This window comes from Aythya fuligula, chromosome 2, assembly GCF_009819795.1.
Source record: "Aythya fuligula isolate bAytFul2 chromosome 2, bAytFul2.pri, whole genome shotgun sequence".
In the NCBI taxonomy this organism is placed as follows: Eukaryota; Metazoa; Chordata; class Aves; order Anseriformes; family Anatidae; genus Aythya; species Aythya fuligula.
The window spans coordinates 84,354,511-84,372,001 of record NC_045560.1 but is presented as its reverse complement, the minus strand read 5'-3'; the positions used below and the strand labels follow the sequence as shown (position 1 = coordinate 84,372,001).

The window sequence follows — 17,491 nt, the reverse complement described above, 5'->3', positions numbered from 1 at the left end:
TAAATGCATCTTGGTGGACTTAAGCCAAAAAATGTAGTTGATCATTTGTAGCAGGCTGTTTAAACCTGGTAGCCTTTGGTTGCGTGTGCTTCTACAAAACATGATCTGGTGAGCGGTGGCAAGACCAGGAAGAGAGAACAAAGCAGGGTTGTTAGTTACATTTTAGGGCACTGTCTTCATTAATTAAACCTTAGTGCTGTGCCCTGCACTTGGAGTTTTGGAGTTTAGACTTTTATGTGTTTTTGTGTGTGTTTTTTTTTAATATATATATTTAGTATATGCATTTATTATTACTGTATACAACACCTTACATTTAGTATTATGCTCTTGTCAATGTTACCCTCAAAAGCTCAAAAATAGTATTGAAAGTACGTAGGCTTCACAGTCACTGTCCATAAATACTGCTGGGACATGGTGACTTCTGCTGGGGTTTCAAACTTCAGTTCCCACTATTAGAATTTCATAGCACTTGCCAATGAACCAAAGAGACTTCCCAAGATTAGAAAGCTTTAAACACTAGCAGCTGAAAAGACTTTGTGCCTTAAGGAAAAGGAAAGCCGGGCTCTTTATCGTGTGGCAGAGCCCCAGCTTCTGCTGTGTGTTTCCAATGGACTTTTTGTGACTGTTGGTAACCTGTTAATGATGATATTGATTCACTGATGATGGCCCTTGGTTTCTGGTAGGATTGGTGGTTGACTGAGCTGTGTTGTAGAGTTAGCAGAAAACTGAGTGGATGGTAAGAGTTCAGAAAAGAGAGGCAGTTAAGGGTAGTAATGGGGCAGCCCTAAGGGGCAGCTTCTTTGCCTTGGACCCAATGTGGGAGCTGCTCCTTAGTAGCGCCTGACAGCACCAAATAGCAGCATCTGCTGTTGACAGGTGCCCCTGCTTCTTTCTAGCTAAATCATGTTTTTGCTAAATAGCCTGATCTTCAGTTTTGGATGTTACAGTGGTGAGTGTTTCATTAGAGAAATGTGATGGGCAGAGGAATGTTCCCAAGAAAGAACTGTATTACCCAAGGTCATTATTTCCTGAACGCATACATGACTAACAGGATGTCAAGTGTGTGTGCAAATAGAAAAGCAGTGTCTGTTACACACTGGAAATCTCCCTGAAAGTGACAGTATATGGGTTTTAAGGTGAATAGTTTTTACATGCTGACCCTCCGCAGAGTTTGTTGATTTGAAGTTGTGTTGCTTAAACAGTACAGATTGTTACTTGTTTGATAAACCCAAATAAACACAAAACAAGTGGGAATATCTAGAAGTTCTCGTATCCTTTGAAAACGTAAAGTTTAGGCATAACTTACTTCAGTAAGCTAACAGAGGAAGGAAATCCTTTCCCTAATACAGAATTAATCTATTTTCAGTAAAGAACGCACCGTTCTTCCCAGCAGTTTCTGCTGAGAAAGCCAATGGACCATTAATGAGTGGGTTGGTTGAGAGAGCTCTGGGGGTCTGCCAGGGAATATGCTTTAAATTGCTTTCTGTGGTGTCAAAGAGCATCCTTCAGGCAGCAATGTCACGCCAGCTTAAGCCAGTGTAGCTGCTGGTTCCCACGTTTTCCTTCTGCCCCGTATGTTTGGTGCTGGCCCTAGTGCTGGCCAGACCCTTTGCAAGGCTGCTCTAGCCTGTCAGGTTGTCAACCTGCCGTGGGGAAGTAGCCCTGTTAGGAGTGCTGGAGGAAGGTGAGGCTGCAGCAGCTTGAGGCTCTACCCTGGCTGTAAGCTGGAGAGAGCTGCCGTGGGCAGTCACCTGCAGGAACCCTCTGCAAGAAAAAGGAATCCTTTGCTTCTTGGGGAAAACCAGGGGCTTGTGGTGTTTGCAGCAGCATGATGTTGCTTGGTACAGCTCTGGTGGAAGTACTCCTTGTGCATGCTTGTAGCAGCACCGATGTGGTGCTGAATGTGCTTCTGGTGGCCTCACTCAACTGAAGTAGCAAGCTTACAAAGTACCTATTCACATTTGTTGTATTTGGTTTGCTTTTCCTGTCATCAAAGAGCACAAAGGAACATGCGTGTAAGGTTCAGTAGTGGTAAATGTCTTCAGTAATTGTTAATCATTGGTAAATCCCTTCTGCTCAGCCTCTGTTTAACTTGTTCAAAACTCGGATAAAATTACTCCATTTTGAAGTTTCTAGCCACATGCAGGGGGACTATCCTTAACAATCTAGATGGTGTTTCAGGTATATTACTAGTATTAATTTCTGTTTTTATGCAGAGTACCCCTACATACTGGTGTGTATATGCTAGAAATCTTAAATATATAATAAGACAGTGTTTTTTTGTTTGTTTGTTTGTTTTGTTTTGAATGAGATGAATAGGGAGATAATGTGCTGTTGTGTTTTTGTTTTTTGGTTGGTTGGTTGGTTGTTTTTTTTTCTTCTGGTTGTCTCTGAGTCTTCATGTCTTCCACCAGATGAAATATATCTCCCAGACTTTTTCACTTTAAGTTACTTTGGCTTCATCTTGCTACATGGCAAAGTTTCTGTAGTGTATAATTTGTTTGGTAAACCTGAGTTCTTTAAGCAGAAGAGTAATAAGCTTTATGTCCTGCTCAGCAGATATATGCAGAGTCTGTCGGTCTGAAGGAACTCCGGAGAAACCCCTGTATCATCCATGTGTGTGTACTGGCAGTATTAAATTTATTCATCAGGAATGGTAAGTTCTGTCTTTTTTTTTGTTTTGTTTTGTTTTCATTTTTTAAATTAAATATATTAGCATATTTCTAAAAATGGTACCTCCTAAGCCTTCATGTTAACAAGTAAGAAAAGCAAATTCAGAGGCAGCACATTAGTTTTAAAGAGTAGGTTGATTGGTTAGTTATTTTTTAACACGATGGCTCATTATAGTTCACAAAGAATTTAGTTATTATATACAAAAAGGAAGTACTAATAGTTATATGTGTTTCAGATGACAGTTTTGCTCACACATCTGCAGGGAACTATAAGCAGCCAAATCAGTATGCAGATTTTTTTCTATCTGCTTATAATTCTGAATGAAAACGAATACCTGACCTCATACCAAAAAACCAAAATGAACAAAATTTTGAGGTATATGGTCTGTTAGGGAAATGCTAAAATGAAAACTAATTCTGGTCTGTAACACACACACACACACGTATGCACACACTCTTTTTGATTGTATTTTAATAGTCATTCTTTCATGAATACAGTGGTTTTAAATCTTCATTGTGTGCATGTGTGTCATATCTTGAAATATTTAAGGATTGGTGTCTGTGAGGATACATGCTCTGAGGTGTTGGCCTTTTCGGTGACTTACATTACTGACGATGTACATTCTTTGTGTAAGTTAAGTAACTGAAAACATGTCATTGTTACTCACAGTCAGCTCATCTTTTTCACTTTGGAAACTTCTGTGGCCTAAATGAACATAATAAGCATGCTAGTTTAAGTCCTCCTTGCTAATACCAATATTCTTTATGTTTGAGGGTAGAGAATTGGTGTGGGTTTTGTAATGGAGGGAAAAGGGGAGAGAGATGCAATAGCGTGTATTAATGGGATGACTTTTTGTTGCAGCTTAGTTCAGTGGCTTAAACACAGCAGAAAAGAGTACTGTGAATTATGTAAGCACAGATTTGCTTTCACACCAAGTAAGTATGTTTCACTGGTTCTATTTCTTCAGAACTTCATTTCTTTTTCTCTTAGTATTTGTGAAGTCTTTTCATTCAGCATGCTAGACCCAAAGTAATTGTTTAATTTCTGAATTCTTGTTTGAATTGCAGCTCTTATTATTGCAGACTGGTTAAGTAATACAATGCTTTCATAATGTTATGCGAGCCGTAATAGAAGTCTTTTTTCATACATTTCCTAACTGCCTCAGACCCATTCTTCTGTAGTCAGCATTACAGTGGATGGTATGTTTTCACTTTATTGATAAATTTGAGCATTTGGACCTCTGAACGTTGAGGTGAAATCACAGCAAAATTCCAGTTTGAAACACAGCTTTCCATTACCTTTGAACTGCCTGCCTGCAACACTGCTTCGTGACTTCTGTCAGTTTCACTTCAAATGGTTTTGACAGATAATGTAAACAATAATTACTCCACTTGCATTGCACTCAAGGTACAGTGTTTACCCAGTGTTACATCACCTGTTATGTTAGATTCAGCTGAATACCTTAGTCATCAAAATGACTACATCTCTAAATAGTTCCCAATAGGATTCTTAATTATATTTTGACCAACAGTAGTAGAACTCAGCGGGGCCCTTTAGCCTTGTGACAGGCTAGGCTCATTATTTAGTATTGCCAACTTATTAACTGTTGAACGGGTAAAGTGATTCTTGTGTATGCTACAGATTTTTCTCATTAAGCTCATTTGTGCCATTTTATTCTTCACAACTGCTGAACTTGGCTCTTCACAGTGCAAAATGTATAATTATTTTTTTTTGACTGATCAGTATCTGCACTGTAAAAGCAGTCTTGAGTCGGGAAAGATACTGAGGTTTGAGTATTTTAGGTGTTTGGTACGGTCAAAATAAAAGCTCCCTTTCAGTGCAGCTGGTCCCAGTTAAAAGGATCCTCCCTGTTTAGCCTTTAGCAAGGGTTTATTTATCTTCCTGTGTCACACACTGGTTGCTCCCCAGACTTAGCACCCTCAGTGGTTTTCTTCTTGGCTTCCCACATTGCACAAATTAGAAACAAACAAACAAAAAAGCTTTTTTTTTCCTACTAGACATGCTACCACCGTGTGCAATGTCAGGTACCTAGCATAGACTTCTCTGCTCCTCTACACAGCATGTCTTGTTTCATCATTTCCCTCACACATAAAATGCATGCAATGACACTTTCCTTAGTCTCTGTTATCCCTCTGCATTTGGAGGATAATCTGGATGTGCAGTTTGGAAACTGGATCTGCTTGTGGGATCTGGGAAATAGTCACAGATGCTGGAGGGAGAATGGCAAGGCAGAGAGGGAATTGGAGTTGTGGTTGATGTATATGCCTGTCATCCAAAATGAAGATGGATCTGGCCTATAACCATGCCAGGTTTAAAACACTTAGCAGTTAATTTGCCATGGCATGTGGTGGAATAAGCACATGTGTAATCAGTATCCGTGCTTCAACTGGCAGGCACTAAGTTGAGGAAATGTAATTGTGCAGTAATACCAACCAGTCCTCTTTTAGTTCAGCTTGATTTGCTTATTGAGGCTGTCGCTGTCATTCTGGCAAAAATGATCCTTTGCTAGTGTAAGAGAGTGTGTGGAGTATTCAAAAAATATTCCCGGTGTGTGTATTCTTTACTTCCTTCACTATCTTTGCATTCTGTAACATCTTGGGACTTGTTTAGCACCTGGACTGCTGGGTTTGTTAGCCTTCGTAAGGGAAGGAAGTAGGAGGTTCAGCCCGCATCTTGGAAGGGGCACAAAGAACTGATTTTTCTTTTGAATAATAGCGTCATTCTCTAAAGTGTCTGGCCATGTAGGCAAGTGGCCTGATTTTCAAATGCACACTTTGAAGCTTAAGTTTATATATTTTAAAATTCATTCATTTTTTGCTGTTCTTCAAATTATGAGTTCATCCAAAGCTATTTTTTTAATAGTTGTATTTTTGAATGATGCCAAGGGGTTTGTTTGTTTTTAACTTGTACATTTTCTTCCTGAGATTTTGAAAAGCAGCTATTTTATATTCTTTTCCTCCCCACATACGTACTTTCCTCTTTGTGATGTGCTGAGATGTACTTTTCTTGATGTCACGCTAAATATACATAAGCACTGATCCATGAAAAATGAAGCTCTATTTCCCATGAGGAGGCAGTTTCTTTTCTGTAGAACATAACATTAACATAAATATCTTCAGAAATGCAAATACAGAGGTAGACTAGTCTGATACTCAGCTACAGATGTGGATGGGTTGATCCCTTTGCTTTCTAAGCAGCTGCATTGCTGATAAGTGGTGGATGTGACACTTCAAGCTTAGTAAATACAAAGGTGGTAAAATGGAAGGAAGCTGTGTGGGGAAGGTGTTCTTCAGTTTATAAATCATAATCTGAAATAAGCTTTTGATTTATGCATGGAAAGCTACTAATTCAAGGTTTGCATACACTTGGAGTTTTTTGTTTGTATTGTTGTAATCCTAATTTGTTACTGTTCTTTCTCTTTCTTGCTTCCCTCCTTTGTTCACATGTGAGAATCACAGGATGGTCTGGGTTGGCAGGGACCTTAAAGATCACCCAGTTCCAACCCCCTGCCATGGACACCTCCCACCAAACCAGGTTACCCAAAGCCCCATCCAGCCTGGCCTGGAACACCTCCAGGGATGGGGCATCCACAGCTTCCCTGGGCAGTCTGTTCCAGGGCATCACCACCCTCATTGTAAAGAACTTCTACCTATATCTAATCTAATTCTACCCTCTTTTAGTTTAAAATCACTTAAACTAAAAAAAAAAAAAAGCCATTTTAAAGCCATTTAAACAGAAAACAGTTGCAAGCACATGTAACTGTTAGTATCAAAGTTTGCTGTCTCAGGAACTATTTATTCCTGTGAATCATATAGAATGAGCTCCTGAGTGGTCCTGTAGCAGACTGAGATTCTCCACACTGAATATGTAAGGTTGTTTGCTTGTTTTTCTAATTAATCCATTAACCTTTATACTTCTTTAGATTCTCTTAAAACCTTCTGGATGTGACTAACATGTCTAGCGTAATGTGGAAGAATTCAAGGTTCATAGACTATGACAAAGAAAAATAGGTATCTCTGCAAAATTGTTAAAATGTAATTGTATATTCATGTTCTTAAGTAGCTTATGCAAGAGCATGGCTTAGTAATTGCATGTTGTTTGTTGTAGTACTTCATTTATTAAGCTCTAAACTGCTGGATCTTTAGCTTTATACAAAATGATCTGTGAAATGTTACATGATTATACTAAAGTGAGTGACCCATTTTCTTGGGCTCGTTATCTACAGTAATTAAGATTTCATGGAAGGATATAATGGAACAATTCTTTTGCCTGGTCATTTGGACAGACTAACACAGTAGCCCATATCCTCAACCTATCTAGATACTCTAGTTTGGAAAAACAAACTTCTGAAACACAAAATACTACACGTGGGTATCGGATTTATCTGCTGACAGCTGCAGGGTGCACAAAGAACATGCAGTTGAAACTCATGAAATTGGTCATTTCAGACATTGTGTTAGGGCTGTGGCTTGCATGAGAAGGGGTGACGTTTTTCTCATTTTGCATTGGGAGTCTGGAGCAAAGTCTGTGTGTATATCTCAAGAATGTAAAACGTACCTGTTTTTATTCTGATGTATATAGACTGTCATGGTCAGGGCACAAGGATGATTGAGGTGGTATATAAATGACTTGCAAAAGTAAGGGTAGATGGGGAAATCTGTGCATAAGGGGACCGTTGAACTGTGGAGATTCTATGAAGTATGCTAAGTGACAGTTTTATCTAAGCAAAGTAAGATGTTCTGCTTTTTTCCATGCTGGGCACGCATCTGTTTAAGTTATGGGCAGATAAATAGGCAGACTCAGATGGGAAAAGAGTGAGAAATGAAATGGGATACAATTGCATTGTGACAGCTGTGAGGAAAAATAAAACTGTTAAAACCATTTGAGCCGTCGTAATAAATAGTGATTTATTATTTTTTTTTGGATACAGCATATGTCTGAAGATTGTTGCTTTTCTTTATGCAGCTCTGCTTCCCTCAGTGAACAGTAAGATGATGTGTAGTAGGAAGAAACTCGTAGGAGGCATGAAATCCGTAGGTATAATATAAACTGGCAAAAAAAAAAAAAAAAAGACATTCAGGATCATTAATTCCTTCTAGGGAAAGATTTGCATTTTCAGAATGCTGCTGGCCAACAGCATGAAAACCACAGATAACTCTCCGTTGTACTTTATTAGCTTGTTATGATCGTATATCTGAGTTCTCTGCAACTGTTTGCATGCTTCACAAATCAGCCACTTACTACCTTGTGTCAGAACTAGCCATAAGTGGGGGAGGTGAACAAGCTTGTAGCTTGCTTAAACCTGCACAACCTGTTCTAATTCACTGGGAGTAAGCCCTTAGGACACAGGGAGATTCTTGGACAGTCACTTTGGTATCAGTTGAGAATTGCTGATGATTCTTTGTGGAAGTAGGATTGTGGAGGGATTGTACTGCTGCTGCTTCCCATGGCCTTTTTTCTTTTTTTTTTTTTTTTTGTAATACAGGTAATAAATGTGAAGTTTGAGGTTAACTGTTTTTATAATATTGTTACGCTTTATGTCATCATAACAGTCTTTTTTGAATACCTGTATATGTTTTTATTGCTTAGGCATTGCTCTGATAAGAGCTTCTTTCTGTACTGCCCACATCATCAGGGCTAATAATTTCTGTATCTCCTTGGAAGGAAAATTGTGTGTGCAGTGTAGTTTTTCTTTTGGATTAACTTCTGGTACTTGGAACAGGCTGGGAAGGAGAGGTTAAATGGAAAGTGTTAGTTTGTTTTATTTCTTGGTAAGTTTACTGGGAATTATTCAGATTCAGCAGATTTACCCCTATTGTGTTTGTCAAAACACAGTTGTGTGGTGCTTCTGCTAAATAGCCTCAGAGGAAATTGGGAATGCTAAGAATGCTTCCTGCAATAATTCTGAAAGTATCAGTCTCTTTGGTAAGCTAGAGCGTTGGGAATTCTTTTCCACTTTTCTGTTGTGGATTTTTTGCCAGCTGAAATTTATTGATAGCTTGCTTCCCTGAAAAGTCATTGTCTAATCGTTGTCTGCCTTCCTACTTTTTTTTTTTTTTCTAGGAGAAGGAAAATTTCTAAAGCCTGCCCTGTATTTTTCCGACTTTATTGGTGTCAGTGTAGTACCCATTATAAGATTAGTGGCATGAGCTGTTTGTTTTGGAGAAGGAAAATTAATATTTGTATTACTGAAAATGTTAGAATTGCAGGGAGGAAAAAAAAAAATTAGTGCTCTGCAAGTAAAATAGCTGCAAGCTCTGCAAGTAAAATAGCTGTTAGAGTGCACAGTTGTGACCTAAGAGTCCAAGAAGCTTCTGGTTGTTCTCCCATGGCATTGACAGCTGAAAAAAGCTGAGCTAAAGCTGTGAAAACTCATGCTCAGCCAAAATCTGAATTGCAAGCTAGAACTGTAATAGAAAAAAATACTGCTTCAATTGTCCTCCAGTAGAGAAATCTTTATCTGGAGGAACTGTGGTAAAATAACTCAGGAGATTGACTTCTCAAACTGTTCTAGGAAAGATATTGGGATGGGAATTAAGGGATGGAGGAAGGAATGGGAGGACAAGTATGAGAAGGAGATAAATGAAGGATGTAAATAGGGCAAAGTCTTGGGCCTTATACTGGTGGTGGGAAGTGGAATGTGGAGAGAAAAACATACAAGTGACAGACACAAGCAGGGGTGATTGCCTGTGAAAATCATTGGTAGAAAACTTCAGTGCTGCAGATGTTTGCACACCAGGGGTTCCTGTAGTGCTAGGAATTTTTTACATTTTTACACCTACCTGAATGGTGCAGGAAGAGTTCTATCTTCTCAGCATGGTTCTTGAGTCCTTTTGAAGTAGTGGAATTTGGGGTGGTAGTCACTCAGCAGCTGCCCACATTCTTTTTTTGTTTGCTCTGTGAATCAGGATTAACACAAATCCGTCTGAGATTTACACGCACACACACACCCCCCAAACATGAGGTACAAAATTGGGAAACTTTTGAATTGCAGAAGTTGATACTAGGAGGCAGTAATGAAAGTAGGCTTTTTCTCTGGCTTTATTAGGTGGACATGATTTGGAGAGCCCTCAGTAAAACAGGAATGAAAATACTAGATAGGGATAATTTCAACAAACGTGTATGGAAATAGGGAAGTGACTAAGCACCATTTAGTTTGTTAGCTTCCTGGACTACTGTTTGTTGTACCTTTCTGTTTGGATGGCTCAAAGGGGAAGAGAAGTTGAAATGAGCTAGAAATAGCAGCAGAAGCTTTACATATTCTGAGGTGTGGCAAAGCAGAGAAACACAACCCTGCTCTCTGCACCCACCTACCCAGCTCCTGGCATCATCGAGAATCACCAAACTGTTAAGATTTGGGGAAATGTAGCTTGTCTCCTCTGAGTAGGAGCTAAATTCAGCATTTATCTGAATGCTGAGTAATAATCCTAAAGCCTTTAGAAAAATTGGTTTGTAGAATTACTAGCACTTATAGCCACTGCAGCTTTACTGAACTTTACTGAGGATGGGCATCTTCACTCACAGAGGGGACTGTCATGTATGAGTTTGGAGTAATTCCTAAAACACATTTTTTGTTTTTGTTGTTTAGCCATTCTAACTTCTCCCTAACAATTACATCATTAATGCTTAGTTAATATGTTGTTGTGGCCTCTTTTGGAGTTCCAAAGAATTGATCAAAATATGTTTTTTGAAAAATGAAAAAAAGTAAGCTTCAGAGTATCTGCTGAGTTCAGTTTTGTCTGAGTGACATAATAAATCTGTGACACGTGCACATCAGGTAACTGCTCTTTCAGTATCCCTAACAAACGTCTGCTCATCCACTTCTTAAATTACCAAGAATGTTAGTTCAATATGAGCTGAGTGTTTGCTAGCAAGTCTTTAACTAGTATTTTCTATGGTACTACCAAATTGTAAATTGGCAGACATCAAAACACGTGCCCTACTTTTGAATTGCTATTCTGTGTTCTCACACCTGTGCTTCCCTAGCATATTATATTTTAGTCCTCTTCTTTTTCTTTGAAATTTAAAACCAGTTACTGTTTGTCTTACTGTTTTGCTGTTACTTCAGTCAGATACAATCCACATATTGTTGGAATGCACCAAACTCCACATTCTTTGGTATATTGATACTGCTCTGCTGTGTTCTCTTCTTCTCTTTACAATACAGCAACTCAGGGAAATATCCCTGGAGAGAAAAAAGGTCTGTTCACGTAGGGGCTTTCTCTCTGAGATTAGTAAAAGGGTGATTGAGAATGCAGGTAGAAGGGATGTTCATTAGAGAAAAGGGGGATGCAGGTAGATTTCATGAAGCGGTGTTTCTCAGACTTTTAAGTCAAAGGATTGTATGAGAAGGAAAGGAAAAAATCCCTTATAGTTCTTAAAAAATGACATTGTTTATGTGGTTAAAAGTATGTGAAGGTTTTTTTTAATTAAAAAAAAGTTTAGTGGTTAAATATATTGAAGTCTCCAAGTTCAGCTGTTCTTAACATAACCTTTAAACATCCAGGCAGCAGTGTCTGTACACTTAACTGTAGTTTATCTTCTTCGTTCAAGTCCAATATTGATACCGTACATTAAGACTTCTTGGCATCCAAATTAGTGTGTAGAAGCTATTTAAATGTAATGAAGTTATTAGAAGTAGATTTCTTCTAATTGTTTAACGCATAATGAAAACTTCAGGTAATCAGTGTCTGTAATCTGAAAAATATGATTTCATATTTTCATAGCATGTGGGGAAGGATAAGTTACATGTAGAGATATCAGAGGTAATTTGATAAAAGTGAAGATATGCTCAAGGTTAATGACCTATCAGGCAGCATTTTATGTACTGACTGTGGTAATAAAAGTGAAAGCAAAAGAAAAAACCTTGTCACCCTTTTTCTTGGCTTTTGAATATGGTGGAATTTATGTAATACATATGTGTTGACTTAAAAGTTGAGAAAATTTACTATTTTAAGTGTCTGTGTAGACTGAGAGACTTGCCTCATGTTCCTTACTAGAAATTTATATCCATTGAAAGTAAAAGCCTTTCTACATAAATTTCAACATCTGTAGTTAATTGGTTGCCTTCATTTTTTCCTGTTTTTTTTTTTTTTTCTGTGCTTTCACTTTGCTAGATTTTGTGCTGTTGGTTGGCAAGTGGAATCTAAATTATCTAGCACAAATAAATTGACAGAATGCAAAATTTGTAATTTATCTTGTTCCATGTGCTCTTTTGTTGAACTAGATTTGTAATTAACAGAGATTTCTTTCAGGTAATATTGAGTTGGAGGACTACTGAATTCAGCATCTGCTTTTTCATGCAGGCATGAGCTTATTTTGAGATAATTAGACTCTGCCATTGATGTAATAAAGCTACTAAGAAAACTCTTAGTTAAAAGCTAGCTTGGAACCTATTAATTTTCCTATTGAACTCAGTACACAGTGTAACAAATGTGTCGTGAAGTTTTTTGTTATTTGTTTGCAGTGATCTGTTGGGAATCTATAGAATATGCTTTTTCTTACAGTAGGCTTTTTGTCAAGTACAAACATTTTGTAGTTGGCAGGACTTTTACATAAATGCTTCTTTAAAGGAAAAGCTGTTTCATAAGTGCCTTTTCTACGCAGTTTATTCCCCAGATATGCCTTCACGGCTTCCAATCCAAGACATCTTTGCTGGACTGGTTACAAGTATTGGCACAGCAATACGATACTGGTTTCATTATACACTTGTGGCCTTTGCATGGTTGGGAGTAGTACCTCTTACTGCATGTAAGTATAAATTTTTTGCCTTGTAACACTCTTATATACAGAAGAATGTGTTGCTTGCTGCAGAAATATTTTGTATGGCCAAAAAAAAGACCCACAACAAATAGTTCAAAGACATATCCAACTTACTTTCACTCAGAAATTCTAGCTATTTGACTCTTGAGCCAGCCCTGCAATTCATTTAAGGTGTTGAGATAGGACAAAATACATAAAGGGGCTTTTAAACTTTTGTTTCCCTAAAATGCATCTTCAATTATCATCTCTTAAATCTGCATGGAAGTTTTAATTTGATACTCTTTATTAACATTTAGCTAGAAGAAGAACTGTCTTTTTTTTCTAACAATTAAAAATGAAAGTGCAAATTTTCTGTTGGTATGAACATTATAATTCTTTATAGTCGTAAATAAAGTGAGCAGTGAAACTGCATAGAAAAATTAACTAAAGGCCTATAGATAGTAAAAGAATTTGGCAGAAAAAGGGAGGAAGTTTAAGTTGCTGCAATATCTAGTTTGAAATTTACTTTTCAAATACAAACATTTCAACAAGGTAGAAATACCAAGAGGATGAAAAAGAAGGGAAAAGGAATATAGTGTTCAGTGAAGGAAATGATTGGAAAGGCATCTCGACAAACAGAGTACCCCTTGAACAAAAGAGCAGGAAGCCGGTAAATGAACCTCCCTAGACAGTTTCTCAGTATGTTCTGTGCTTTTAGTAGTAGCTGATGCTGGCTTAGTTCGAAAGTAGCACAGTACCAAGGTCAGCTGTAAAAAGGTGATCCTGTTTCTGCAGCCTGTCCTTTCTGTGCAAGAGAAAGAACTTCTCTGGACATGGAGTAAACAAGATTACAAACTGCTCTAGACCAAAGCAAAAAATATTTTCAAGTCTTTCCATGGCTGATTCTGAAGTAGGCTATACGTATGGGTAAACTCGTTTTAAGATTGTGACTGAAAAATGGCAGTAAAAAGCTAACATTAACTAGTATTAAGTGACAAAGCAGTGATCTGAAACACCTAGCCAAGAGTTTCACCATTTCGTTATCGTGATACAAAATGCGTATGCAGGTTCAAAATATGATTGAACAAATCAATAGGAAAGAAATCCAACAAGGATTAATTAGCACAAGTATTTTGGCAGTGAAACATGGGAGAATGTACTGAGGAAGTATACTGAGCAAGTACCTTTAACCTGTTTCCATACTCTTCCTTAGGCGTTTGTTGATGTGACCAGTGTTGGAGACAGGTCTAATTGAATACTGGGTCTAACAGCACGGCAGTTCTTTTAATGTCACCTCATCAAGTACAGCTTTGTTCCATGTGTCGTATGTGGTCTTGAGTTCAGCTGACACACCGGAAGTTAAGATTTTTGCTTGTGCTACAAGTTATTTAGAAAGTCAGGTGAAAAGAAGGTACCTGTGATCCTTCCCAAATGAGGTCATAACCAGAAACAACTTCATACCATGCTTGTGTTTCTGTTTTGCAGGTCGTATCTACAAGTGCTTGTTTACTGGCTCTGTGAGCTCACTACTGACACTGCCATTAGATATTCTGTCAACGTGAGTACTTCACCAGTTTGTTACAAATTGCCTTCCTCATCAGATAACGGTGAAAATGGTCCCTCAGTGTCCTTCTCTTCCAGCTTTTTATCTTCCATTGTCTTACACTAGGAACTGTCCATTTCCCTTTGCATAATGGGATGTTTGGCACTCTGCTTTACAGCACAAATCATTTCAATTTGAAGTTCTGTTACTCGATAGCTTTGGAGATGGAAAGCTGGGTTTATAAAATGGGTCCTGGTTAGTGGCTTGAAGATCTATATGTGATGTTAAGAAAACTTATGTGGCAAAATTGTTTAATTATTATTAATAATAATAATAATAATAATCTCCTTTAAGTACTTCTACAAGATTTTATAACAGTATAAACCCAATGCTACATAGTAGAATGTTAGTATATATTACTATGTATAACAGTGGTATACTGTTTGCTTTGCTCCATTTTTATATTCTGAATTTTATCTATTCTGAATTTCTCATGTAATAGAGTTTTTTATCTGTTTGCATTTTAGTTAGCATTTATATTTTAATGTTTCAGTCACCATACATTGTTGAGTATTGTCCCCTTTTGTCTTTTTTAAATCAATATAATTTAAAGAACTACTAAATTATCAATACAACAGAATTTCAGTTTTTTTCTTAGATCTGTTTTTTTTCATTCTCTTAAACCTGAGGAAGTGAAACTCGGTTTGATTAGAATCACTTGCAAGTTCAGCAGATGCTGAATGAATGTCCTGTCTTGTTTAGATAATTCATCTCATTTTTTTGTTTAAATTACCTGCAGTTGAGCTATTTGATTTTTAGGCACTGGGGTGTGTTACATTTCATTAATTTTTGATAGTCGGGAGAGATGCTCACTTGAGCATGTCTCTTACAGCCTATGGAATCTATATTTAGGGAGAGAATAAAGGATTCAAAGTTTCACACACTATTAAGATTTGACACATATTTCTTTGACAGAGTCTATTTCCATAGCATCTCATGTCATCTTTTCATTTCTGGTCCCTGTGGTATTCACCGTGTCCTGCAGGCAAAAGTGTTTGTGTGGCTGCGTGGAGAGTCAGGCTGATACTTCACAGGGGAATGGCAAAGTACAGTGATAGCATATTTCTTCCTTATTTTAAATGAATTAGTGTCATCAGGCTGTTCCCTGAGCAAATTCACTGTGGCTAAAGAGTAATGCAAGGGTGGAAATAATTGGGAAGGGATACCCTGAATAGGCATGAGGGTTATTTAAGTCAATTTAAGTACCTATTGCATTATTTGGAGCCTAGTTTCAGCTAGCTAACTGAACTTTGTTTTTCTCCTGCTTTACAGTTAGATACGACTTGATAGATTAGGATTTTTAAAGTGCATTGTGGAACAGTAAATGTCTGGTGTAAAAGACTACCTGAAAAGTAGAGTCAAAGGCAAACCCAACAGTTCCATTTGTTTGGTTAGGATAGCTCAGCAGATAAAATGTTTCAGTGGATGAAATTATGCATCTTGCCATTTAGACAGATCTTTTATTGTATTGAATCCAGATTCTATATCTAGAAGGAATAACTTTGATATAGCGATTTAGCTTACTTAGTGACAATTGTATTTCATTTGCATACCTTGGAAATAGTTTTTCCTGAGCTACACTTGAAACTTCTCTTCATCTTGTGTCACCACTTGTTTCTGAGGAATATTTCTGTTTAAACAGTAATTTAATTTTGAAAGCCAAACTAGAGGGAAATACAACGTTTTTCAAATTAGTGTTTGTCTTGGCGCTTAAGATCATTTTTATACAGGTACTTAGAACCTTCCTAAATGAAACCTCCTTTGAACAGATTTTTAAAAACTAAATAAAATTACATCTACATAGTTTCTTTACCTAGATAAACTAATAAAATCAACTTTTCACACAAATGTATGCTTTTGTTGATTTGAACTAGGAATATCTGTGTTAGTTAACAATGACTAAGTGCAGTCTTAATAAACATTAATTATAAATTTATTTTGCTTTTCTCTCTTTATCAGGGAGAACTTACTGGCTGACTGTCTGCAAGGTTGTTTTGTGGTGACATGCACTCTGTGTGCGTTTATCAGCCTTGTTTGGTTACGTGAACAGATTGTCCATGGAGGAGCACCACAGTGGTTGGAACAAAATCAGCAGCAGCCACTCAATGGTGTTGGTCAACAAAATGAGGTAAAACTTAACTGCCCAGTAGTTCATAATAAATTCAGGAAATATGTTGATGTGAATAAAAAATACTCAGGCTGGGCCTTGTTCGTTTGTATAGGTCCTTGATCAGAGGGTGTAGAATATGGAGGCAGATTCATCTTGTAGTATTGAGTGACAGAACAAAAAGTAATAGGCACAAATCAAAATAGGAATTACATAACGCCTTTTTTACTGTAAGGGCAATCTGCTGCTGAAACAGGCTGCCTAGAAGAGGTGATGGAGTTACCAAAAACCATATGTAAACAGCACTGAGCAACCTGCTGTAGCTGATTTAAGTAGGTGGGATGACTAGATGACCTCTAGAGGCTACTCCCAACCTCAGCTCTTCTGTGAAGAAGTCTTGAATGTCTCTCTTTTTTTTTTTTTTTTTTTAAAGAGATAAATTGATAAATTGTTGCTTCTCAATGCTTACCTAAATAACTAAATACTATTTGTTACACTTTTTGTTTTTCCTGGATACAAAATAAAGTATAGAGAGTATGATCAATTTACCTGAGTGCTAGTCACCTGTTTCTGCAGGCTCAGGCTGTTGCAAATGGTGGTGTTGAAAATGCTGTGCTTGATCAACCTGCTAACCCAGCTGCTGAGAATGCAGTTGTAGGCGAGAACCCTGAAATTCAAGAAGAACAAGTAGATGAAGAAGAGGAGGATAATGAAGATGAAGAAGATGCTGTAGTAGAAGATGCAGCAGATGCAAACAATGGAGCACAAGGTAACAGGTGACTCAAAACAGTAATGTTCTAATTTTTTTTAATATAAATGAAACTTGAAAAATCAAGCTGTCGTAACTCAAGGAAGCTAATTGTATAACTTCCCACTTCTTATTATTTACCTTTTGGTTTTGCAAATTTCATATATTTCTTTTGAGTATTAAAGCATTTGCTTGCTGAAAAGCTATCAGCATTCGTGAGTTGAACATTACGCACATAAGCCCTTTTGTTCATTTAAAGCATAGCATGGAGTAGTTGAATCTGGTTTGGGGTGAGTGGCAGCTGTAAAAATGGTTCTTGTCTCCTCAGATGACATGAACTGGAACGCTTTGGAATGGGATCGAGCAGCAGAAGAGCTTACTTGGGAGCGAGTGAGTAAGAATAACTTCCGTGACTTATTTCTACATATTTCTCTCTGATTTATACTTGAAATGATTTGCAGTATTTCTGTAATAAAATCCATCAGGGATATATTTGGATACTGTTCTCTAGTGTGAAAACTGGTAGTAAGAGTCCTCTACAAACCTGAAAAGGTCATTGTATTAGAAATAAAATATAACTATACCCCTTAAACATCAA

At 37.4% G+C, this 17,491-nt stretch overlaps 1 protein-coding gene across 2 annotated transcripts in view; it reads left to right on the top strand.

The window, feature by feature from the left end:
* MARCHF6 (membrane associated ring-CH-type finger 6) overlaps positions 1–17,491 on the top strand; it is a 47,093-nt gene that overhangs the window by 1,321 nt on the left and 28,281 nt on the right. Inside the window, exons 2-8 of one of the 2 annotated variants that reach the window (XM_032183365.1) lie at positions 2,560–2,656; positions 3,535–3,608; positions 12,301–12,444; positions 13,921–13,993; positions 15,998–16,166; positions 16,722–16,914; positions 17,222–17,283. In XM_032183365.1, the coding sequence (XP_032039256.1) occupies positions 2,560–2,656; positions 3,535–3,608; positions 12,301–12,444; positions 13,921–13,993; positions 15,998–16,166; positions 16,722–16,914; positions 17,222–17,283 (812 nt within the window). Of the gene's footprint in view, positions 1–2,556; positions 2,657–3,534; positions 3,609–12,300; positions 12,445–13,920; positions 13,994–15,997; positions 16,167–16,721; positions 16,915–17,221; positions 17,284–17,491 lie in introns of both variants that reach the window. The other variant, XM_032183364.1, reaches the window with a different exon arrangement.